A 25,335-nucleotide genomic window follows, 5' to 3' on the forward strand; every position below is an offset into this window, starting at 1 on the left:
CCTTAGTCCTAAAATAGATTCTCCAGAGTTACATACAGGAAGATGTAAATTGGATAATGTAGATTCTTTTAGCTGTAATATAATTAATATTTTTATTATGATCAGAGTTCTCACATCAAAGATACTTGTTAATGGGATTAGCATTGTGCCAGGTGCTTTGGGGGAATTGAGGAAAAATATGACACAGTCCTTATTACTGCCCTTCTGAGATATAAAGCACACAGCCACAACAAACATGTAAACAGCAACATCTGATCTGGCAGTTTGGAGTGTCTGCTGCATGTTATTTGGCACACAAAAAATAGGGTGTCTTGCTACTAGATATGTGTTTTGGGCCTCACCTATCTCTTACAAGCTGTCCTGTAAGTATTTGAGGATTCTGTGTATATACCTTTTTTTATTTGTTCTAAAGTGTAAAGTTCTTTACAGTTTTCTTTCTGCTTCCTACTTTTCAGTGAGCGGTTTCTGGTGAGACTGAACAAGAATGGTGGGCCAAGAAACCCAGAGAAGATAGACCGAATGTGTGCCCTTTTTACAGTATGTGCAAATTTTCCCCCCCCCCTTTTTTTGATATTGACTCTAACTGCTGTATAGCTATTGTCACCTTAGAAACGAGCATTTATTATTTGCTTCACACTGGGGACAGTAGGATTTTATTTATGTTTCTATCCAATTTAATGAAATATTTATAGAGAACCAAAATTATGTGTGGTTTTTAACTGAATTTTTATTAAAGAAATATAATCAAGTACCTTTCACTGGTGCACATTTTATAAACTACTTCCCACAAAATCTGGCTTAATTGTTTTACTATTGTTATCCAAGGCACTGGGAATTTCTCTGATATGTAAGCATAGTTTTCTCTTAAATGTGTCCACTAAATCTACACTTTAGCAGTCTGTAAGTAAGTTCAAATAAAGATAGAAAAACTCAATAGTCCTCTTTCAAATGCCAGATGGGAAGTCTTTTTCTGCTGTGATCTGAACATTAGGATTTTTTCTGAATAGCCATGCTGTTGTTCATGGTCTCTGCAATCATGGAGCCATCAACTCAGAGAAGGTTGTGTAATTTGCTTAATGAAAAGTGTTAAACCTCACAATACCACATTGCCTTGTATATTCTTCAAATTGATTCTGATTTATTTTTGTCCCATTAAAAAACTATCCAACTTTGAGTTCACTTATTTGCTGAAAAAGAAAATAAGACTGTCACAATTTTAAATATGTTTTGACTATTATGGATTCTTTGATCTGTTTCAGTGATACATCAAAAGATACTTAGGAAAATTCACTGAGCTTAGGAAATGTGATAGTCTCAAATTGTCAATGACCTTGAATGTGGTATGTGATTGAAAAGTGATGTCTAAAAGTTTACATTATGCCTCATGAATGCAAATAGTATTTATCTGGGATATAATGTGTGATTTTCTTTGAAAGTTAAAACTGTATTTGTTCATCTGACTTCAGTTCATTTACTATACCTTAATCTTTCAAAATGTCAAATGATGTTATTACAGAATTAGAAACTACTTTCACAGGAACAGCTTTAACTTTAAATGTTCCAGATACACAAAAATATTTATAAATCTAGCCAAGCTAAAATAATGTTTTGTCCATCTTTGAACTCAGTATTCAAGGCTTAGAAGGAATGCAAGAAGGAAAAGAGAGTGCCTAACCACTAACGTGGTTCTCTGAGACCTTGCTTCTGAACAGAAGGAGATGAGACACATCTCTCTACAATATTTCAGTAATTTTGGAAGGTGTTTTCAGTTTCTGGTCCTCTAGTATCTAGTAAAATAACAGGAGAAAATGTTGATGCCTTTTTCCTTGGATTTGTGGGAACAGACCTGTGTGTATGTTGCCATCCTCAAATATGAATGAGTAGTCCTTGTCACTTGAAAAATGAACTTGATTATGATGATATTTGGTTGTAATTGCAGTAAAACAAAATTTTCATTTAGAATTTTAATTATCTGTATGGGCCCAGAGGCCAAAGCTGTAGTTCAAATTTTATAAATCAAAGATGCATTCAACACTCATGATGTGCTCCTGTTCTGCCACACTGAGAAAGAACAAACCTACTACATATATTGCTTCCATAGTTCACTTTGTAGTACAGCCCTGGATTTTTAAAAGTTTCCAAACAAGATTTGAGGCATTTTTACAAAGCACATGAAGAAGATTAGCTTAGTCAGGACTTTCATGTTTTACTTTTATATATATGTATATAAAGTTTGGTGAGAACTGTTTTCTTATTATCCAAGACTTGAGTTAATCCTATAAACTAAAGGAGACTTCCAGATTGCTATATGTGCTACAAAGCCTCAATAAATGCAAAAAAAAAATGCAGCCACAAGTGGAGTCATATATGTATGTCAAAATACATTCTACTGTCATGTATAACTAAAATGAACAAATGAAAAATAAAAATGAAAGTAAATGCAGCCACAAAAATAGTTGATGCTGATCTGTTTATCTATCTTAACATCAGGAAAAGGGTGCCAGATTTAGCAGATTTCAGAGCCACATTACATTCACATTATCAGTGGTACAACCCTTTCTCTTTGAAACCTTATTATCTCTGACTGTGTTAGATTTTAGGGTTTTCTGTGAAGAAAGAATTTATTCAAGAGTGTTTCATATTTACATGAATTTCCAATACAATGAGGAATTTGTTGACTTTCATAATAAACAATGGCTGTATGTATGAGTGAGTGAGAGTATATCTATGTGTATTTACTCATTACTAGATATCCAACACCTCACACACAGTGTGTGATAAATACTGAGGTCTCAAAAATTATTTTCTACATAAATAAATAAGTAAATATATGCTACTTACTGTTATGTTTGAGTGACCCACTGGAGAATGAACTTGTACTATTTTCCCTGCGTTAGTTGGAATCATATTTTGAACATTTATTTATATTTTTCCACATTTCAAAATGGGATTTTAGGTGCTGATTTCTTGGAGTTCTGAAATTATTACTCTAATAACCTATTTCTTATTTTCTGCAGCTTAAATGTGAAAAAATGGCTATATTTTATATTTGTAAGTCCCATTATCTTTATAGAAAAATAATAGCTCAAGTATACGGAAATAAATTAACTAACTTTTCCAAATTTCAAATTGAACATAAATAACTGAGATGTTGGGCCTTGAATCACTGTCCTCACTCATCTCTACCCACTATGTAGTGGGTCACCAGCTTCCTAGTTACATAGGTTCAGAGAGTATAGTCCAGTGAGCATATCTAATTCCTGCCATGCAGTTAGGATTCAGATCCTACTCATTAGATGATGAGTTCATCATCTCTCTTTCCATCTTGATTTAACAGGTCTTTGTATTTTAACATGAGTAGCCACACTTGATACTTAGTCTTCAAGAGTATGGTTTTTAAAATTTTTTTTATTTGTTTTAATTTGTTATACCTGACAATAGAATGCACTTTTATATATCATATATAATGGAGTATAATTTCTTATTCTTCTGATTATACATGATGTAGAATCCCACCGGTAATATAGTTATATACGTACATAGATTAATGTCTGATTCATTCTACTAATCTTCCTACCCTCATAACCCCTCCCCTCCCCTTCACTCCCCTCTACCTAATCTAAAGTAACTCTATTCTTCCCTAGCCAACCCTGCCATTGTGAATTGGCATCCATATATCAGAGAAAACATTCAGCTTTTGGTTTTGGGGGGATTGGAATATTTTACTTAGCATGATATTCTCCAGCCTCATTTTATTAAATGTAAGTGCATGGTTGAAGACAGTTATCTCAGGGTTATTAAAAACATACTTTTCTTTAAGGCTGAGTAATATTCCATTTTATATATATATATATATATATATATATATATATATATATTATATATCACATTTTTTAATTCATTCACCCATTGAAGGAACCTAAATTAGTTCCATAGATTAGCTATTGTGAATTGAGCTGCTCTAAACATTGATGTCAATGCATTACTGCAATATGCTGATTTTAAGTCCTTTGGGTATAAACCAAGAAGAGGGATAGCTGGGTCAAATAGTGATTCTATTCCAAGTTTTCTGAGGAAGCTCCATACTGCTTTCCAAAATGATAGCATCAATTTGCATTCCCACCAGAAGTGTACTAGTGTTATGTTTTTCTCCACATCCTCACCAACATTAATTGTTGTTTCTTTGCCATTTGATATTTTGAGTTAACACAATCTAGACTATAATAGAAGAAATCATTTCATTTTGAAATTTATCAAACCTTTCTAGATCTTTCAGTTATAGACATATTTTAATCTCCAAAAGTGTAAAAATGGTAATCTGTTTTTCAATTTCTATTTATTAATTAATAACCATCTTATTAAGTATCAAAATATAGCACTATTTGGATAATATTATTTTAAATTCCATTATATATTAGAGGAATTGCTGGAATGGAGCCTGAAACATTTTTTTTCGATATTAAAAGACAACTTTCATGTAAAAATATATCTTTATGATCCAGAAATATCAATTATGTTAAATTATTTTATAGCCTATTTCATTATGTGTTAACTATTGTGAGAGTGCTGTAACTGTCTAGATTTTAAAGGCGTCACGTTTATATCAAAATTAGTCAAATTTAAAACACTAAACATTGAAAAAAAAGCTTCACTTTTACCATTTTACATTAGTTTTTAATATCTCCTTTTCTTTCATGTGTTCAAGGTCATTCACCATGGCAGGGCTGGAACAAGCGTAAGGCAAGCAAAGTACAGTATCCTGAGAGTGAACATCCTCCTTAGGGGCCTTGCTTGCTTCACCTTAGTGCTAATCCTCTAACAGAGTATAAAAATTATTTAAAACTAAAGTCACTCAAAATCATGACTGACCCCCTCCATTGTCTTTTTTTAATTGGGATCTGGAACCAATCAAAAGATGAAGTATGAAAAGGAAAGGGAATTAAGGGACTCTTCTATCATTCATTATCACTGAATCACAGTAATAGCCAGAAGTGAGCAGTGAGTTGATAACCTGATGAAAAATCTGAAATGGAACATATATTAAAAGAAGTTTTATTATTTCAAGTATAATGTACTAAAATATAAGTTATCAAACATTTTATTTTAGAATGTGTTCTGATTATGAATCCTTAATGTGTAAGAATGAGTTTTGTAACTGTGGCTTAAAATTTTTCTGATTCTCAGAAAACACTATTTGTTTATTTAAAGGAAAACCTTAGGCCAGGCTTAGTGGTGCACACCTGTAACCCTAGCAACTCTGGAGGCTGAGGAAGGAGGATCAAGTTCCAAGCCAGCCTGGGCAACTTAGAGAGACCTTATCTCAACGTAAAAGACTAGAGTTATACCTCAGTGTTAAAGCTGTCCTAGGTTCGATCGAACTGGAAATAATAATAATAATGGAAGCCCTTAAATTTTTCCAATAAAAACATTTTTAACTTTATATAAATTAGCATAAATGATAAATGTCTAAACTTTGAAATGTACATCAAATTATCAAGGTTTAATTAAAACCAAATTAATCATTCTTTTGAGTGCTAGGGATTGAACTGAAGGCCTTATGCATTCTAGGCAAGCACTCTACCACTGAGCCACATCCCCAGCCCCAAGTGAATCACTTTTAATAGTCCTATGCTCTGATACCAAGCAAGTCAGGCACCTCAGATTAATCTCTTTTAAAGGTAACATAGCCAAAGTGTAATAATCATTTGTGGACAATGGAATAGATATAAAATGAGTAGAAAAAAAGCTTTTTGTCACTGATAAGCTTTTGAGGTTTTCCTATTCTTTTCTGCTCTGAACATTTATTCCTTTTGTGACAAAATGTATTTAGGGGATAATAGAAGAAACATGAGGCAAACATCTATGTTTATAACAACTCAATTCACAACAGATAACTATTTAACCAACCTAGAGGCCCTTCAACAGATGAATTAATAAAGAAAATGTGACATATATACCCAATGGAATATTACTCAGCCTTAAAGAAGAATTAAATTAATAAATAAAAATTTATTCATTTTCTGGTAAATGAATAAAGCTGGAAAATATCTTCCTAAGCAAAATAAGCCAATCCCAAAAAGCCAAAGGCCAAATATTTTCTCTGATATGCAGATGCTAATTCACAATAAGAAGGGGGCAGGCTAGTGGATAATAGAGGTACTTTAGGGAGAGGGGAGTGAAGGGAGGGGAGCAAGTATGGAGGTAGAAAGGTAGAATTAATCAGACATTATTACCCTATGTACATACATTATTACCCTATGTACATATATGACCTCATGACTGGTGGGATTCTATATCATATACAACCAGAAGAATGAGAAATTATACTCCATTTATGTATGATGTATCCTAGTTCATTCTAGTTTCATAAATAACTAATTAGAACAAATTTAAAAATAAAAGCAAATTAAAAAGTGGAGGAAATGAGGTGAAATCATGAAGATTTCCAAAGTACAACTTTTGTAAATATTTGGGTTTTTTTTGGGGGGGACACTCTAAATGAAAGCTGGAAAATATTATAAATAAAATAAACAACCAAAGCATATAGAATATCCAAACTTTCATAGCACTCTTATAAACACTAAAGTGTTATATATTGTAATCGCCCTCCCCCTACCTATAACATATACTAAAAGCAAAGAACTATGAGGTTTAAAATGAAAATTTATTATTTTCTGAATATTACTTGCCTGAGTTTATTTCTTTTTTCTTTCCTTTTCTTAGGATCTGAGCAGCAAAGACATGAAGAGAGACTTACATATTGTTGCCCATGTGATCCGAATAGGTAATGTCCACTTTACCCATTCACATGAGTAAGACTGGCCCTACTTGGAATATGTATATATTCACTAAGCCTAAGTTTTGTCTTCTTCCCAGCTCTTTCCTTTTATTTCAAGTCTCAGGATTAGAATTTGCTTTTTGTTACTGTTGTTATTGTTTGAGTTGTAAGAGGTCAGCTGCTGCAGTAGCTAGGTTTGATATAAATGAATGCATTTTTTCCCACTTGAAACCTTCTCCCTATTTGCTTTTAGATCCAAATTTTTTAATTTTATTTGTTACTGGTGCATTATAATTACATATAATGGTGGGATTCTTTGCAAACTTTTTATTTTAAGTGGTCTGGTTTGAGACAGTCTCTCAATCACAATATCCTCTCCCTATACCTACCTTCCCCCTCAAAAATCTTACAGCAAGTTGCCAGGAGTGCCAGCTTAACAGATGGTATATTCTCTTTGCTGTAGTTTGTATCCAAAATTATCTATCTATACCATATTCCACAAAATTAGACTTATTGTCATCACTCCAAAAGAAGGATAGAATTTCATTTCCACTCCAACTGAAATGAAAAAAACTGATTTTCCTTGCTGTTTTATTGTGGGTTTGTCTAAACTTATTTCAAGTTTATGGCATAACTTTTGCAGCTCTAACTAACAAAGTTTCCTTTGTAGTTTAGATTATAGCATATCATTTTGTACATTTTGTCAAAGGATATTTTTAATCCCTTGCCCCCACCAAAAAAAGAACACGACTATTTTTGTGTAATTACTAAAGCATTTGTTGAGGTACTAGAATTTATAAGTCCTCTTGCCACTGTTGGCACAGTGTTGATAAATAGGAAAAGTAAGCATCCATCCACTTCACAAGAGTGTTTCTATTTCCACAGTGGTTCTGGAGCACCGTTGGCAACAAAATTGGGCGGGGAGGGTGGCCTGGAGAGGAAAACAGTCTCCTCCTTATCTGTGCTCACATGGTTTTTAATCAGCAGCAAAAAAATATTGAACTTTCTATCCTTAATTTGCCTGTCAAGTTTGTATTAGCTCATTGATTTTTCTAAGAAATTCCTAAGGTCACTCATTTATTCTCATGTGATTAATAAATGGACTGTTGTGTTAATTTCAAGATAGGTGATAAGGATGATTGACAGAGTGTGGTGCAGGAAAGGAGCCTTGGCCTATTTGGGTTTTTTCGACATAAATATCCTTGGATGATTCCCTGCAACCCTTTAGTATTACAACTTGAAGGATCTCTTAGGTCCCTATAGCTCTGGCATCCTTGAATGACAATCAAGAGATGATGGAGAGGGGCATGGAGTTCTCAGTGTGACTAGTGCTTTCTGCTCTGCCCAAGGCCGGATGCTCCTGAATGACTCCAAGAAAGGCCCTGCTCATCTGCACTACAGGCGACCATATGGCTGTGCAGTCCTAAGCATCTTGGATGTCCTCCAGTCACTCACAGAATTAAAGGAAGAAAAGGATTTTGTTCTTAAAGTTTACACGTAAGTAATCAATACCAGGAATGTTAATGATTTGCAGCAAAGGACTTCGCAACATTGCCCTAAGAGCAGCTGTTTTCAAGCCTTGTAAATACAGAATCACCAGGATTTAGGGTAGGGAGGTTTTTTAAATGCAAAGATTTTAATCTACAGTTTGGGGTGGGGCCCAGCCATCTTTTAAAATAAGCATCCCAGGTGATTCTGAAATAGCTGAATTTGGAAACTTCTACCTAGAGTGGAATTCTGATTGTACACGTTTCCTGTTCTCTCTACATATTCACTTTCTCTCCAGAATGAATGAAATATATATATATATATATATATATATATATATATATATATATATATATATATATACACACACATATTTGCAGAAGAACTAACAGTATAACTTTTCAAATGTCTTGGATATAAAAGAGTCTTCTGCCCTTCAGTTTGTAACTGATCTGGTCAGTGATTCAGATGGCTTTAAAGAATGATCATGGGCCAGTTTGCCCTGTCTTTGAAAAAGAGTCAGTTTTTCTGAGGAGTAGAGATCTTGCTCATTATTTCTGCCACCACACATATCTAAGTCATATCCAGCCAGACATAGAATTAGTTCTGCCTTATAGAAGCAGTCTGTCTCCTCATGAGTTTTCCACCACCTCACCCCCCTCCTACTTCCCCCAGGAACTCTCACATGCTAGACAGGCACTCTACCACTGAGCTATGTCTCCAGCCCCTTCCTGATCATTCTTGGTTAGCAATAGAAAAAGGAAAGTAAAGAGGAGAAACAGATTCCAGGCATGTAGTCTGCCTTTTTTATTTTATTTTTTTTTTAGAGAGAGAATTTTTTAATATTTATTTTTTAGTTTTTGGTGGACACAACATCTTTGTTTGTATGTGGTGCTGAGGATCGAACCTGGGCCATACGCATGCCAGGCGAGCGTGCTACCGCTTGAGCCACATCCCCAGCCCAGTCTGCCTTTTTTAAAAAATAGAGATTTAGATACAAATAAGAGTAATAAAAAAGAAAGATCAGTGGTGCGTTTAATGAGTTTTTTAAACAAATATGTTCCTGAGAATTTTTTAAATGTTTGTCTTCTTTTTTAGTTTTAACCTAATATCACTTTTCCATATTAAGACAAATATTGCCAATCACCATGTAAATATATCTTTACCATAATATTGTAGATTTTTCTTCATTGTCTGTTGTTCTGCCCAACTCCAACCTAAAATGATAATTACACTTAAACTGGAACTTTGTATAATCAATCTCATTTGATTAATTTCAAAATAAAAGCCCAAAATATCCTCATTACCTATTTTTCCTTCAGCTAAGTTTTGTTAAAAGCTGTATACTTTGTGGGGTGAGGATCTTATTTTGAAATAGCAACATACAAAGAAAAATTTAGCCATTTTTGTCCTGCTTCCATTCATCAGTCACAGACCTTCTCCATATCCTGAGTTTCTTTATTGGCGGGAGGCAGACCTACTTCATCATATGCCTTCCTCCCTTTGAAAAGACTAAACAGAAATCTGAAATCATTATTATCATCTTACTCCAATGTATTCCATCTAAGGAAAAGGAGATTTATGGAGAGCACCCCAGACTTGTTTTAATTTTTTTTTTTTTAGTTCTGAAGATCAAACACAGAAGATCAAAACATCAAGCACTTGTCTATGCATACTAGGCAAAGTGTTCTACCACTGACCTCCATTCCCAGCCCTAATTTTTAATTTTGAGACAGTCTTTCTAAGTTAAACTGCAATTCCCCCTGCCTTGGCTTCTCCAGTAGCTGGGCTAAGAATTGTATCTCTTTAAAATATATCAGCTGTTCCTTGCTTCAATGCAAATTCTCATTGCAGATGGGGACTTACATAGCAACCCTTCTGAAGTCATGCTGTCAGGCTTAATTTGCCTAATTGCTTCTAAACAGGTTTCAGTACCAGTGTCTCACTTTGTAAGAAGTGGGATTCATGGATAGCATTTTCTTAGTCCCTCATTCTAAAAGCCAAAGAAAGATATGTTTGTAGAAATAATAGCCTTTAAATTTTTTTCTTTTGAAGAACTATAGAATTGAAATGTAGGATACTTTTTCCACTTGAAAATGTTAACAGATTTTCAAACATACTCCCAAATATATGTTTGTGAAATTGACTTTGTTTACAGTGTGGAATTCTCTTTGGACTAGTAATTTAAATCCATATCAGCACAGTTGAATCCAGCCCTCAGGAGTAGTACTTTCCAATAAGTTCCAGGAGATACGTTTGTTGACTACATTGAATTTGAAGCTTAAAGGGTTTACTAATTGTTATTGATAATGCTTTAGCCTTTCTTTGACAGGATTTTGCAAGGATAAAATATTTGATTTGCCAGAATTTTATTTAGAATTTTTACATGTATGTTCAGTAGAGATTTTAGTCTGAAGTTTTCTTTCTTTGAAGTGTCCTTGACTGCTTGTGGAATCAGGGTGATAGTGGCCTCATAGAATGAGTTTGGAAGTACTGCCTCTTTTTCTATTTCCTGAAATAAATTGAAGAGTATTGATATTAGTTTAAAGGGCTTGTGGAACTTGGTTGTATATTCATCCGGTCCTGGGCTTTTTTTGGTTGGTAGGCTTCTGATGGCTTCTTCTATTTCGTCACTTAAAATTGATCTGTTAAAATTGTGTATATCATCCTGATTCAATTTGGGCAAATCATGTGACTCTAGGAATTTGTAAATGCCTTTGATATTTTCTATTTTATTGGAGTACAAGTTTTCAAAATAATTTCTAATTATCTTCTTATTTCTGTAGTGTCTGTTGTGATATTAGCTTTTTCATCATGTATGTTAGTAATGAGTTTTCTCTCTCTTTCTCTTCATTAGCATGGCTGAAGGTTTTTCAATTTTATTTATGTTTTCAAATCCCAACTTTTTGTTTTGTCAATTTTGTAAATTGTTTCTTTTGTTTCAATTTCATTGATTCCAGCCCTGATTTTAATTACTTCCTGTCTTCTACTGCTTTCGTGTTGATTTGTTCTTTTTTCTAGAGTTTGAGATGTAATGTTAGGTCATTTTTTTTTCTTATTCTAAGGAATGAACTCCATGCAATGAACTTTCCTCTTAGTACTAAGTTGGAAGTGTCCCAGAGATTTTGATTGTTGTATCAATGTTCTCATTTACCTGTAAGAATTTTTTAATCCCCTCTTTGATGCCTCTATAATCCATTGTTCATTCAATAGCATATTATTTTGTCTTCATGTGTTGGAGTAGCTTCTATTTTTTATTTTATCATAGATTTCTAATTTCATTCAATTATTATGTGATAGAATGCAGGGTAGTATCTCTACTTTTTTGTATTTTCTAAGAGTTGCTTTGTGGCATAATATATATGGTCTATTTTAGAGAAGGAACCATGTGCTGCTGAGATGAAAGTGTATTTGCTCATTGATGGATCAAATATTCTATGTATGTCTATTAAATCTAAGTTATTGATTGTATTATTGAGTTCTATAATTTCTTTATTTAGCTTTTGTTTGAAAGATCTATCCAGTGGTGAAGTGGTTTGTTAAAGTTACCCAGTATTATTGTATTGTGGTCTGTTTAACTCTTGAAATTGAGAAGAGCTTGTTTGATGAATGTAGATGCTCCATATATGTTTGGGGCATATATATTTATAATTGTTATGTCTTTTTGATGTATGGTTCCCTTAAGTCGTATGTAATATCCTTCTTTATCCCTTTTGATTAACTTTCCTTGAAGTGTACTTTATTTTATATGAGGCTGGAAACCCCTGCTTGTTTCTGCAGTCCATGTGAGTGGTATTTTTTTTCCAAACCTTTCACCTTCAGTCTGTGGATATATTTTCTTATGAGATGAGTCTCTTGAAGGAAGCATATTGTTGTGTGTGTGTGTGTGTGTGTGTGTGTGTGTGTGTGTGTGTGTGTTTATCGAATCTGCCAGTCTGTGTCTTTTGATTGGTGAGTTTAGGTCATTAATAATCAGGGTTATTATTGAGGGATGATTTGTAGTCCTGTCATTTTTGTTTATTTTTGGTATTTCTCCTTTGATTGGTTTTTCCTTTAGTGTAATGCCTCCCTTTGCTGGTTTTCAGTGTTAATTTTCATTTCCTCCTCCTGGAATATTTTGCAGAGAATGTTCTGTAGTGCAGGCTTTCTAGTAGTAAATTCTTTTATTTATCATGGAAGTTTATTATTTCATCATCAAATCTAAAGCTTAATTTTGCTGTATGTAAGATTTTTTGTTATCCTAATTGGTTTCCCCCTGTATGTAATCTGATTCTTTTCTATTGTGGCTTTTAAATTATCTCCTTAGTCTGTATGCTAGGCATTTTTATTATAATGTGCCTTGGTGTGGTTCTGTTGTGGGTTTGTATATTTGATGTCCTGTAAGCCTCTTGTGTTTTATTTTCTAATTCATTCTTCATGTTTGGAAAATTTTCCGATATTATTTTATTAATTATATTGTTCATTCCTTTGGTTTATAACTTTATGCCTTCTTCTATCACAATATTTCCTAAATTTGATCTTTTTATTCTATCCCATAATTCTTGAATGTTCTTCTCATGGTTTCTTACCATTTTCACTGTGTAGTCAACTTTATTTTTAAGATTATATATTTTGTCTTCATTGTCTGAGGTCCTGTCTTCCAAGTGGTCTAGTCTATTGATGATGCTTTCAGTTGAGCTTTTAATTTGGTTGTTTCTTTCATTTCAAGGATTTCTGTTTGTTTGTTTGTTTGTTCAGAATCTCTATCTCCTTATTAAAGTAATCTTTTGCTTCCTGTATTTGCCTATGTATCTCTTTATCAAAATGATCTTTTGCTACCTGTATTTGCTCTCTTATATCATCCTTTAATTCACAAAATATTTTAATTATGTACATTCTAAACTCCTTCTCTGTCATTTCTTCATTTGTGCTGGCCATGTATTTAATATTGTGGTATCTTAGTTTGTTTGGGGCACTTTCATCCCTTTTCATGTTGTGCATGTGTCTTCCCTTCTACCAATGTGGATCCAGAGTGTCACAGTTTTTACCCTATAGGCTTATAGTGGTCCTGTAGGGTTACAACAATTCTCCTTTAATGGGGAGAACAAAATTAACAGATCCCAAAACAAACAATACACAGCCCTTAAATCAAGAAAAAAAATCTGGAAGAAAAATGCAAGGATTATTTTTGTTGGAGTTCAGTATCTTTTCTCCTTTCCTTCTCATCTGCTAGGTGGGCTTGTCTGTTGTTAGTTGGTATCTCTGCCCTCAGGATGGTGAAGGTTATTAGGGTAGAAGGGTTAATCTTGGGGGGTGGAGCTCCTGGAGGTAGGGTATAGCACTTACTGGGGGAGTTGGGGACTGTAGGTACCTTGATATTGCTTCTAGGCCCCAGCTGGTGTCTCAAGCTAGGAGTTGCCCCACCTAAGTGACACAGATGGTGACACAAAGGTGTCCCAAGATGGAAGCGGCTGCTTTCAGAGATGGAACATCAGGTTGGTTTGGGCTGGGTGGTATATTCAGTGATGCAGCTTTGTGGCGTGCAATGTTGTGGCTATCAGCTGTCTCTAAACCCTCTCCTGTGTTTCTAAGTGCAGGCTACTGTGTGTATGGGACTGTGACAGTGGTTGCAGTATTCCAAGATGGAGGCAACCAGGGAAGCCCCGAGTTGATAGATGGGGGTTCACAGGGGAGTGGCAGCCAGAGGTCCAGGTGTGGGCAGCAGCCAGGGATCCTGTGTGGGAGCAGTGGCCAGGATTCCTGCATGGGTGGGTGGCCAGGGGTCCTGCTTGGGCACTGATGCCAGGGGTCCTGTGCAGGCATGCCAACCAGAGTTCCTGCATGGGCAAGCGGCTGGGAGTCCTGTGCTGATGCTGAGGTCTGGGGACCTGCACAAGCATAGTGGCCAGGATTCCTACACAGGATCAGCAGTCTGGAGTCCTCTAATAACTCACAGAGAAACAGTATTCCCACTACTTGAATCTGAGGTCACAGAGTGACACAGAATGCAGCCTCCCTCTAGCCCGCCATCTTGGATCTCCTCATATAATTCTTGTTGGCCAGAGGACAAAGGGTCATGAGCAGGAGCAGGGTATATTGTCCCTGGAGCTTTGGACAGAAGAGTGCCAGGAGCTAAAGTGAACATTGGAGGGAGTAGATATCTATAAATGCATGTGACAACATACAGAATGGTTCTGAATATGTGATAACCACTGTTCAATTTCACAATGAAAAAAGTCCAAGTAAACATTTTAGACCAATTTTAATGAAATAATAAATAAACAAAGGCTTATAATATTAAATTTATAATTTTGGTTATGATATATTTTATCATGTTATAGAAAATATGTATTATTGTTAAACCATGATGCAAAGAAAAGACCACCGACTCCAATTTTAAATCAAATTAAAGCAAGCTTGTAATTCCGACTATCCAGGACTGTCCCTTTCCCAAAATCCGTGGGATAGAAGACAGTACTCCAGCTCTCTAGGAGCAAAGCTTTATAGCACAGAAAGTTGCAAAAGGGGGTGTCTTGAGAACTTACAGATAACATAATTTTGACAAGCTTAATAGAAAGGCAGGTAATAGATTAGTGGTCTAAATGGTTCAGCACTTAGGGAGTAAATTTAGATCCCAACATTAGAATTTGTGAGGCGCCATTAGGGTTTCAGAGAGGGTTGTTATCTGGTAAGGGAAAGCCAGAATTTAAGGTTTTAGAGAGGATTGTTATCATGGGTGAGTTCAAGGCATGGACAGGCATTCCAAGTAAGTTTAAAGCATCAAAATATGGCCAGGCCAAATAGAAATCCTAATATTTTACAGAAAATAGAAATAAATCTTTTATAACTTTTGACAACTGGGTTTGTTATTATAGATTATGTAGACAATCACATACTATGTAAAATTGAGAATTATTTATTCCCCACACTCGAATTTTATGAAAATAATATTCAAATTCATCACATGCAGTCATTCCATTATGTCTGCCTTGTTATTACTAAAGCCACTTTCTGAGTCAACTGGCATTGTTTTCCAAGGCACATTATTTTCAATTTCATAAGGCCAGTTTTGATGCATTACTCTTTGAATTCTTGATGATGCTTTCCCATCAGAAATTCATTTTGAGGTACAACTATTTAGTTGCTTAATAGTTGTTATTTTCATTTGTTATAATAAATTCATGTATGTGAACTCATTATGCAGTAATTCACTTTTCTGCTTTTACGGTGATTCTTAAAATAACCTTCAATACTTCGATTTGGTAATCATATCCCAGGCATGATTACTAATTCTGCATAACTTTGCTCTTTTTAAAAAATTTTAAGCCAGCTCTGTTGGGTAACATTATAAGCATTAATCAAGGTCATTTCAGACTAATGTAACTTACCCAAACAGTATTGTAATGTTTACAATGAAAGGACTCAGTGAATGCCTGCTATAGTTTGGATCTGGAATGTCCCCCAAAGGCTCACATATTAAAGACTGTATCCTCAGATTGATTCTGTTGGGCCAACTTTAGTAGAGGTGGGGCCTATTGGTCATGCCCCAATGACCAATAGGCCCCACTTCTTAAAGCTGGGACCCTGACTTTTTTCTTTTCTTTTTTTTTTTTTTTTTTTTTTGCTTCCTGGACATGAAATAAGTGATTCTGCTCCATTGTGGACTGAGCTGTATAGTGTACTGCCTCACTCAAAGCAACAAGGCTGTAATTGGCTGAAACCTTCAAAACTGTGAACCAAAATAATCCTTTTTCTTTTTATGAGTTTTTTTATAGTAATACACAGCTAAGATGTGTCCCATAACATGAAAGAGTTTAGTAACAGAAATACCCGGTGGCAGCCTCTTCTCTGAGTGATGACTGAGCAGAAACTCTCCTAATATGTAGTGTAGACACTAGGCCTACAAACATTTTCTCAGAACACTGTCTTTGAGTTCTGTGATTCATAATTACCATATCCATGAAACTACTTTAAATTGAAGGTCCTTATTTAGAAACCATTTTTAGATGGAAGCTTCTTCTTAAATGTGTAAAGATCCATTGGGCCACTCTCTTTTTTCCCCCAAGCCTTATTAAACAGTAATTGACAAATGTGATAATTTGATGTACATATGTATTACCAAACTATTACCACAAACAAGCTAATTAACATATTCATCACCTCACATAATTACCCTTTTTTTGTGTGTCGAGAGAATGCTTAAGATCTACTATCTCAGCAGATTTCAAGATGCAATTCAGTATTGTTAAACATAGCCATCATGTTATATGTTATATCCCCAGAAATTATTTATCTTTTTAAAAATATATATTTATTTTTTAGTTTTAGGTGGACACAATATCTTTATTTTATATTTATGTGGTGCTGAGGATTGAACCTAGTGCCCATACTAGGCAAGCACTCACCACTGAGTCACAACCCCAGCCCCAAGTTATTTATCTTTTAACTGAAAGTTTGTATCTGTTGATCAACATGTTCCCATTTGCTCCTTTTTTCCACTCTCCCTGTCCTGGCAACAACCATTCTACTTGCTTCTATGAATTTGACATTTTTTTGGACTCCACAAAGAAGTGACATCATGCAACATTTGTCTTTTAAATCTGGCTTATTTTATTAATGTCCCGCCAGGTTCATCCATGTTGTCACAAATGGCAGAATTTTCTAGTTTATTATGACGGGATAATATAATATTTTGTGTGTGTGTATTTGTGTGTTTGTGTAGGTAAAATTTTGTTTGTCCATTCATCTATCAATGGACAGTTAGGATGTTTCTATATCTTGGTTAGTATGAATAATGTTGCATTGAACATAAGAATACAGATATCTCTTCAAGATATTAATATCAGCTTATTTGGATATAAATTCCAAAGTAAGGCTTGCTGAATCATACATTAACTCTATTTTTTAATGTTTGATGAACCTCTGAAATGTTTTCCATAATAGCCACACCAATTAATATTACCAACAGTTCAAAGGTTCCCTTTTCTCCACATTCTTACCAACACTTGTTATTTCTTGTCTTTTGATTATAGACCTCTTAACAAGTATGAAGTGATTTCTCATTGTGGTTTTGATTTGCATTTCCATAATGATTAGTGATGTGAGCACCTTTTCATATACCTGTTGGCCATTTGTATATTTTCTTTGGAAATAGATCCATTAGGATTCTTTACTCCCTAATTTTAATGATGATGATAATTTTGCTGTTCAGTTGTATGAGTTCCTATATATTTGGATATTAACTGCTTATTAAATATATGGTTTGCAGATATTTTCTCACATTCCACAGGTTGACTTTTTATTATGTTGATTATTTCTTTTGCGGTGTAGAAGATTTTCAGTTTGATAAAATTTATTTTTGCTTTTATTGTCTGTGCCTTTGTTTCCAAAAACTAATTGCCAAGACTAATGGCAAAAAGCTTTATCCCTGTTTTCACCTAGGTTTCAACTCGTGCATTTAATTCTTTTAAAAAAATATTTTTTTAATTGTAGGTGGACACAATACCTTTGTTTTGTTTATTTACATGTGGTACTGAAGATTGAACCCCGGGCCTCACACATGCTAGGTGAGCACTGTACCACTGAGCGAAAACCCCAGCCCACATTTAATTCTTTAATTCATTTTAAGTTAGTTTTTGTGTATGGTATCAGATAAGAATTCACATGTGAATATCTTGTTTTACCATAGTCAATTATTAAAAAGATTATCCTTTTCCTATTGTATGTTCCCAGTCAAATATTAGCTGACTGAAAATGTATGGGCTTATTTTTCTGTCCCATTGGTCTATGTTTCTATTTTTATGGTAGTACCATACAGCTGGGATTATTATTTAATTTTACAGTATAATGAAATCAAGAACTTTGATGTTTCCAGATTTATTATTCCTTTTTAAGATTGACTTGATTATTCAGAGTCTTTTGTGGTTCCATATGAATTTTACAATTGTTTTTCTATTTCTGTGAAAAATGCCATTGGAATTTATTTTAATTGCTTTTATTTTGTAAATACATGACAGCAGAATGCATCACAATTTCTAATACACATATAGAACACAATTTTTCATATCTCTGTTTTGTATATAATGTATGTTCACACCAATTCATGTCTTCATACATGTACTTTGGATATGATGTCCATCACATTCCACCATCATTGCTAACCCCTGTCCCCTCCCCTTCCCACCCACCCCTCTCCCCTATCTAGAGTTACTCTATTCCTCCCATGCTTCCTCTCCCTACTACACTATGAGTTAGTCACCTTATATCAGAGAAAACATTTGGCATTTGGGTTTTGGGGATTGGCTAACTTCACTTAGCATTATCTTCTCCAACACTATCCATTTACCTGAAAATGCCATTATTTTATTCTCTTTTATTGCTGAGTAATATTCCATTATGTATATATGCCACATTTTTTAACCCATTCATCTACTGAAGGGCATTTAGGTTGGTTCCACAGTTTAGATATTGTGAATTGTGCTGCTAATAAACATTGATATGGCTGTGTCCCTGTAGTATGCTGGTTTTAAGTCCTTTGGTATAGACCAAGGAGAGGAATAGCTGGGTCACATGGTGGTTTTGTTCCCAGTTTTCAAAGGAATCTTCATACTGTTTCCATATTGGCTGCACCAATTTTCAGTACCACAAGCAATGTATGAGTGTGCCTTTTCCCCCACATCCTCGACAACAAATGGCCGCCATTTTGACTGGAGTGAGATGGTATCTTAGAGTAGTTTTGATTTGCATTTCTCTGATTGCTAGAGATGATGAACATTTTTTCATATATTTGTTGATTGATTGAATATCCTCTTCTGAGAAGTGTCTGTTCAGGTCCTTGGCCCATTTATTGATTGGGTTATTTGTTGTTTTTTTTTTTTTTGGTGTTTAGCTTTTTGAGTTCTTTATACACCCTAGAGATTAGTGCTCTATCTGATGTGTGAGGGGTAAGAATTTGCTCCCAAGATGTAGGCTCTCTGTTCACCTCACTGACTGTTTCTTTTGCTAAGAAGAAACTTTTTAGTTTGAGTCCATCCCATTTATTGATTCTTGGTTTTAATTCTTGTGCTATAGGAGTCTTATAAGGAAGTTGGGACCTAATCCCTCATGATGAAGATTAGGGCCTACTTTTTCTTCTATTAGACACAGAGTCTCTGGTTTAATTCCCAGGTCCTTGAGTTGAGTTTTGTGCATGTGAAAGATATGGGTTTAATTTCATTTTGTTGCATATGGATTTTTAGTTTTCTCAGCACCATTTTTTAAAGAGGCTATCTTTTCTCCAATGCATATTTTTTGGCATCTTGTCTAATATAAGATAATTTTAATTTTGTGGGTTAGTCTCTGTGTCCTCTATTTTATACCATTGGTCTACCAGTCTGTTTTGGTGCCAATACCACACTGTTTTTGTTACTATTGCTCTGTAGTATAGTTTAACATCTGGTATAGCGATGCCGCCTGCTTTGCTCTTCCTGCTAGGGATTACATTAGCTATGCTGGGTCTCTTATTTTTCCAGATGAATTTCATGCTTTTTCCATTTGTATGAGGAATGCCATCGTTGGAATTTTGATAGTGATCTTATTAATTCCATAGATTGATTTGCATAGTGTATGGCCATTTTGATTATATTAATTCTTCCAATATATGAAAATAGGCTAACTTCTTTTAATTAATTTATAAAGTTTCATCAATGTTTTATAGTTTTTTAATAGTTTTTAATAATCAGAGTCTTCATTTGCTTAGTTAAATTTATTTACCGACTATTTTATTCTTTTTTAATGTTATTTCAGGTGAGTCTATTTTCTTAATTTCTTTTTTAGGTAGTTTATTGTTAATGTATAGAAACACAACTGATTTTTTATGTTGATTTTGTTTCTTGCAACCTTACTTAATCTGCTTATTTTAACAATTTTTTGAGGAATTTTTATCGGTTTTTGTATGTAAGATCTGTTGTATGCAAATGTGAATAATTCAGCCTCCTCCTTTCTGGTTTGGGTGTTTGTTATTTTTGCCTTGCCTACTTTCTCTAGCTAGGACTTCTAGTACTATATTGAATAGAAGAGCTAAGAGTGAGCGTCACTGTTACTATGATTTGTATGTGGTTTTAGTGTGTCTCTCAAAGGTTTAAGTTCTGGAAGTTTGATCCCCATTGTGTCAATGTTGAGCAATGACAGAGCCTTTAAGAGGTGTGGCCTAATGGAAAGTAATTAGGTCACTGGGGGTATCACCCTCACAAGTGATTAATATGGTTCTCAAGAGTTCCTGCTTAGTTCCCAGAGAGACTATGTTATTATGAAAATAATAAGCTTGACCACTGAATCTCTGATTTTCTGTTTTGCCAAGTGATTTTTCCCTGTTATATACACTCCCATCGTGATGATATCTGCCATCTTGTGATATAGCCAGAAGGTCTATTCATAGCCAAGCAGATACAGACACTATGCTCTTGAATTTCCAGAACTTTGGGCTAAATAAACCTCTGTTTTTATAAAGTACCAGACCAAGGTATTTTGTTGCATCAACACAAAATGGACTGTCACTTGTCTGTTTTATGATCTAAAGGACAACCTTTCAGCTTTTCATAATTAAATATGATATTGACTGTGAGTTTGGCAGGTATAGTCTTTATAATTTTGTGTACATTACTTTTGTACCTAATTTGTTGAGAGTTTTTATCACGAAAGGATATTGAATTTTGTCACTTTTCTGCTTCTATTGAGATGATCATATGTTTTTTTATTCAGAATTGTGTTGATGTGGGATATTACATTTATTAATTTGCTTATGTTTAACTCTCCTTGTATCTCAGAGACAAATCCCACTTGATCATGGTTGTGATCTTCATAATGTGCTATTGCATTCTGTTTGCAAGAATTTGGTTAAGGATTTTTTGCATCTATATGTTTATCATAGATATTGGCCTGTGATTTTCTTTTCTTGTATGCCTGTCTAACTTTGGAATCAGGTTAATGCTGGCCTTGTAAAAAGGGTTTAGAAGCATCTCCTCCTCTTCCTCCTCCTCCTCCTCCTCCCTCCTTTTTCTTCTTTTCTCTCTCTCTCTCTCTCTCTCTCTCTCTCTCTCTCTCTCTCTATCCCCCCCCATTTGAGAAGAATTTATATTAATTATCTTCAAATGTTCAAATTACTTTCCCCATTAAGTCTTCTGGTACTGGGATTTTCTTCACTAGGGTATTTTATATTACTGCTTCAATCACCTTACTCATTATTGGTCTATTCAGATTTTTAGTTCTTCATGATTCAGACTTGCGAGTTGTATGTGTCTAGAGATTTGTCAATTTTTTTAGATTATCCAATGTTTTTAATATAATTATTCATGGTAGTCTTTTTTGATCTTTTGTATTCCTGTGATATAAATTGTAATATCTCTTATTTTTCCTAATAGCTCTTATTTATGATTTTATTTATTTGAGTCCTTTCTCCCTCTTATTCTTTGCTGTACCCCCTCCCCATTAGCTTGTTAATTTTGCTGATTCTTTTCAAAGAACCAACTCTTAGTTATGTTGATGTTTCTTTTGGCTTTTTAATTTACATTTTTTGTTTTCTCTGATTTTATTATTTTCCCACTTTCCTAACTTTGGACTTAGTTTGTTTTTCTTTTTCTAATTACTTGACACATAACTAATTTGTTTGGAATCTTTTTTTTTCATGTAGAAACTTATTGCTATAAACTTCCCCCTTAGAAGTGCTTTTGCTACTTCCCATAAGTTTGGGTTGGTTTTGTTTCCATTTTCATTTGTTACAAGGTTTATTCTTATTTCTTTTTGTTTTATGTTTCATTGTTGTTTTGAGTCTCACTGTGTTGCCCCTGGACTCAAATAAATTCTCTTCCGTTAGCCTCCCCAGTAACTGAGATTATAGGCATGCACCCCCATACCTGGTCCAGTTTTCCTTTTGATTTATTATTTCACCCATTGGTTATTTTAGGAGGAGTGTTATTTAATTTTCATGTATTTGTGAATTTTCCAGCATTCATTACTAAATTCTAGTTTCATACTGTTGTGATTGTGTAACACAGAGCATGGTTGGGTGGGTTCTTTATCTCATGAATTTGAAGAATGAAATCCATGGACACAAGAGTAAGATCAAAGTAGCAGGATTTATTAGAGTAATAAAAAGAAAGCTAATCTCCCAAAGATGGAGATGTCCCAAGAGAGGAATTAAACCAGAGACTCTGCATTTCATAGAAGAAAAAGTAGGCCCTAATCTTCATCATGTGAGATTAGGCCCCAACTTCCTTAATAAGACTCCTATATCACAAGAATTAAAACCAAGAATCCATAAATTATATGAAATCAAACTAAAAAGTTTATTCTCAGAAAGAAACAATCTGTGAGGTGAACAGAGAGCCTACATCTTGGGAGCAAATTTTTACCCCTCACACATCAGATAGAGCACTAATCTCTAGGGTGTATAAAGAACTCAGAAAGCTAAACACCAAAAAACAAACAAACAAACAAACAAACAAATAACCCAATCAACAAATGGGCCAAGGACCTGAACAGACACTTCTCAGAAGAGGATATTCAATCAATTAAAAAATATATAAAAAATCATCTCTAGCAATTAGAGAAATGCAAATCAAAACTACTCTAAGATGTCATTTCACTCCAGTCAGAATGGCAGCTATTATGAAGACAAACAATGAGTGCTGGCAAGGATGTGGGGGAAAAGGTACACTCATACATTGCTGGTGGGACTGCAAATTGGTGCAGCCAATATGGAAAGCAGTATGGATATTCCTTGAAAAGCTGGGAACGGAACCACCATTTGACCCAGCTATCCCTCTCCTTGGTCTATACCCAAAGGAATTAAAACAGCATACTACAGGGACACAGCCATATCAATGTTTATAGCAGCACAATTCACAATAGCTAAACTGTGGTGCCTACCTAGATGCCCTTCAGTAGATGAGTGGATAAAATAAATGTGGCATATATACACAATGGAATTTTACTCATCATTAAAAGAGAATAAAATCATGGCAATTGCAGATAAGTGGATGGCATTGGAGAAGATAAAGCTAAGTGAAGTTAGCCAATCCCCCAAAAAAACAAATGCTAAATGTTTTCTCTGGTATAAGGAGTGGGGATGGGAAGGGGAGCATGGGAGGAATAGATGCATTCTAGATGGGGTGGAGGGGTGGGAGGGGGCAGGGGATTAGCAAGGATAGTGGAATGTGATGGACATCATTATCCAGAGTACATGTATGAAGACCCAAATTGGTGTCAACATAATCAGATATGAAAAGTTGTGCTATATACGTGTAATAAGAATTGTAATGCATTCCGCTGTCATTTATTTTTTAAAAAGTGAATAATAAAAATAAGATTATGGGGAAAGACAGCAAGCCAAAGCATGTTGAGGGGACTATTTTAAAAATCAGAAAATGAAAGTTTGATTTATTGCTTTTTAAAATTTTTTAAAAAAATTTTTAGTTATAGTTGGACACAATACCTTTATTTTATTTATTTATTTTTATGTGATGCTGAGAATCAAACCCAGGGCCTTGCACATGCTAGACAAGTGCTCTTTCCACTGAGCCACAACCCCAGCCCAATTTATTGCTTTTAAAGGAACCAGACTTAAATGACTGAAAGGCCCAGATGCACACTTTTGTGTTTGTGAATAGGGATTAGTATAAAAGTCCATCTGGGAGGAAAAAACTGGGGGCTGATTGCTGGTCAAGTTTTCTCTCATCAAAGGCATATCAGAACTACTAGGCAGAAGTGAGAAGGCATACTTTACAGAGCTGGAGCAACAATTCTGCTTCCATCTATAAATGTTTTGTTGGAGTTGTCTGACTGAAGAATCAAGTAACTGATTCCTCAAAAATTTAGAGAGTTCATGTAAGCACAAGAAATATAATAATACAATTTTCATTATGGATTAACATTAAGGCCAGTAAAAGTCAAAATACCTAATCCCACCATTTGGAGGAGGCTCTAGTTCTCAGTATGGTTTGAAAATCAAATATAATCATCAAGGAGAAAAACAATTTCAAGGAAAAAGATGAAGACTTCAAAGAACACTACTTCCTCTAAATACCTCTTTCTCTAGTGGCAAGGACATAAGAGGCAACTGAAGGCAAAGACAGACCAGGGCCTTCTTGTGGAGAATCTGACTCTCCATAGGAAGTTCTCTCTGGAAAACAATAAATGAATGCATCACACAGTACCTGCAAGGTGGAAACATTCAGAGGATAAATTCAATACCTAAGAGTAACAACAGCAGAACCTGGCCCTTCCTGACAAGCCAAGGGCTTTACATATGTTGATTTATTTGATCTCCACTACAACCCACAATATAAATATTAATATCATTTCCTTTTTAAAGGTGAGAAAACTGAGGCACATATAGGATAAATACTTGCCTAAGGTCATACAACCTGTAAATAATGGAATTAAGATTCAAATCCAGGCAGTCTGACTATAGGATCTATACTTTCAACTGTGCCTGCTCTATTGCAAATGTGCTAAACTCTCTTATGACCATGAAATAAAACAAACCCAGTCTTATCCCAGAACAGGGAGTTGGGAAACCAGCCTTGCTATGTTTACTCTTTCTACAAAATTAATTTTTAAAATACTAAATGGATATAAAAGAATTTTTAAAATGTGTAAGAAGTGTGGTCCTCACACCAGTAGTGCTGGCTTCAACAGGAAACTTGTTAGAACTAAAAATTCACGAAAGAGTGTTTTGGCCCCACTCCAAGATACTATGGGGGACAGAATCTAGCAATGCATTTTAATAAGTCTTCCAAAGGTATAAAGAATACTCTGTATATTCATCATTTTGAGAAAAAAGAACATTCTATCACCTCTGAACCTCCCCCACAATCTCACATAATTCTCTCAGAGGTTCCACCATTGGAATTTTATAGCTATAATTTCCTTGTTTTCTCTCATAATTTTGATCTTTGGGAAAGGGGTGATCTGTTAATGTTCTCATGTTTCACAGTCTATAATAAGTGTTATTTTATATTGATTTAATGGGTCATTTCTGAATAGTAGCCTTTCTGAATAAGGTTCTTACAGTAATAAATAGGAGATACATGAGAAATTACATTTTTACTTAT

General features: G+C 34.6%; 1 protein-coding gene across 1 annotated transcript in view; it reads left to right on the forward strand.

The window, feature by feature from the left end:
* Dock3 (dedicator of cytokinesis 3) overlaps positions 1-25,335 on the forward strand; it is a 656,066-nt gene that overhangs the window by 482,483 nt on the left and 148,248 nt on the right. The window contains exons 10-12 of the mRNA XM_077793451.1: positions 456-537; positions 6,724-6,784; positions 8,128-8,275. Coding sequence (XP_077649577.1) covers positions 456-537; positions 6,724-6,784; positions 8,128-8,275 — 291 coding nt within the window. The remainder of the gene's footprint in view (positions 1-455; positions 538-6,723; positions 6,785-8,127; positions 8,276-25,335) is intronic.

Source organism: Urocitellus parryii, chromosome 2 (genome assembly GCF_045843805.1).
Source record: "Urocitellus parryii isolate mUroPar1 chromosome 2, mUroPar1.hap1, whole genome shotgun sequence".
NCBI lineage: Eukaryota > Metazoa > Chordata > Mammalia > Rodentia > Sciuridae > Urocitellus > Urocitellus parryii.